Source organism: Eupeodes corollae, chromosome 1, assembly GCF_945859685.1.
Source record: "Eupeodes corollae chromosome 1, idEupCoro1.1, whole genome shotgun sequence".
NCBI classification, from domain to species: domain Eukaryota; kingdom Metazoa; phylum Arthropoda; class Insecta; order Diptera; family Syrphidae; genus Eupeodes; species Eupeodes corollae.
Window position 1 is genome coordinate 119,892,264 of NC_079147.1, and position 1,718 is coordinate 119,893,981.

General features: G+C 32.0%; 1 protein-coding gene across 1 annotated transcript; it reads right to left on the reverse strand.

The window, feature by feature from the left end:
* Positions 1 to 228: 228 nt before the first annotated feature.
* Positions 229 to 670, reverse strand: LOC129941813 (40S ribosomal protein S26). The gene has a single exon (XM_056050545.1). The coding sequence runs from the start codon at positions 617 to 619 to the stop codon at positions 272 to 274; it is 348 nt and encodes a 115-aa protein (XP_055906520.1). The 5' UTR covers positions 620 to 670; the 3' UTR covers positions 229 to 271.
* Positions 671 to 1,718: the final 1,048 nt, after the last annotated feature.

Sequence of the window (1,718 nt, forward strand, 5' to 3'; positions counted from 1 at the left end):
TAGATTTCGCTTCCGTCATATAACCTCTAGGAACATATCAAAGATTCAACTTTGTGGTTCCACAGTAAAACCATTACGTACTCATCACTCACCATGTTTAAAAAAAAAGCTCTGTGCAAAATCGCAATATATCCATCTGTCCAACTTTTTTCATATAGAAGTATACATATCTCAAAACTAAAATTGAAAAGGAACCAATTTAAATCAAACTATATGAAACACAAAAAATTGTTAAGAAGATATTTTATTTAAGCTCTTATGACTTAACACTTCACTTTCTATTTTGATTGTTTTGGCGCTGCATATCCTTAGGGAATGTCCTCACTGGTGGAGTTCTTATACGCCGAGCTTCCTTTGATCTGTTGCGGACCACTTTCGAATGGATTGCACACGACACACAGTAATGCAATTTGGCGTACAACTTGGGGAGAACATATGTCTCCCAGATAGATGCTTCCGATATATCTCTTACTGCAGCCGCCTCTACAATGTTTCGAATAACAAATTTCTTAATGGCTTTATCTTTTGGTACACAACGCGCACAGTTTGTACATCTCACAGGCTTTACGTGGCCACGGTTATGCTTGCAGCGTCCTCCATTGCGGCGTTTCTTCGTCATTTTTGAACAACCTTACCAAGCTAAGTTTAACCGGAAAAGAGAGTTGGATTTGCAATGTCAGCCAAGAAATAATATAATGAACAATAAATATTTAGATAATAAGCTGATACAGAAAACGCGCTGTAAAATACGCGCGTTAGTTTTATTTACAAAATCTGAGACCATCTATAAATGTTTGATATATCGACGAATTGCTCGAAATTAGGCCTATTTTATTCGACCAAATCTATTATACTAAATGGTGTTTTTAGCCCTCAAGTTTTCAAGTAGATAGACAAAGCATATATAAAAGATTTTTTTTTTAAATACAAAATCTGTGGCCACAAGCAAAAACCAAAAACTTAAGTTCGCAAATTAATTTCTCTAGAAACATTTTTTATATCCTTGATAAAACTGACGAGTTAAAAAACAAGATTCTTATAGAGGGCTTCTACTGTATTTGTTTAAACTATTTTTCATATGTTTATTTTTAGTTTAATTGCTAAAAAAGTGATTTAAGTTGTTTGTGCAAATAAGTTGCTTAAGCTCTTATTGCAAACTGAAAATCATTATTCGTAAAATAAGATAAACTGTTTCTGATTATAGTTTTTTTTTACATTTTTATCAATCTAAGTGATATTTTTTTTTATTAAAAATGTTTTAATCTCAATCCCTTGGATGGCTTGCAAGTTCTTCGACTCCATCACAATATGCTGTTTCTATTTTGGTTTTCACACACCTTTTACATCTTTTGATGCTGGGTTTCTTAAATTTTATATTCATACCTATCAAATTAATACAAAATAATAAAAGTTTTCATGTTTCTACATGTACAAGTAGACAAGTACATATTACCAGAATACATTTACATACCTTTAAATATTTGTGAAAATTTGCTCAAGCTTACGAAGACAGTTGAATTTTTTTCACAGAACAGCTTGTACATAGTAGCAAATGTCAGATCAGCATGAAAATATTTACAAGATGTGTAACATCTTAAGTAGTGACTTTTGTATGCATTAAAAATGGGCCTTTACAACTTCCATTTCCAACCATTTCTTCAGACATTTTATTATCTCCTCCAGCGGAACCACGATGATCTTTTTTATCAAACTTTTTA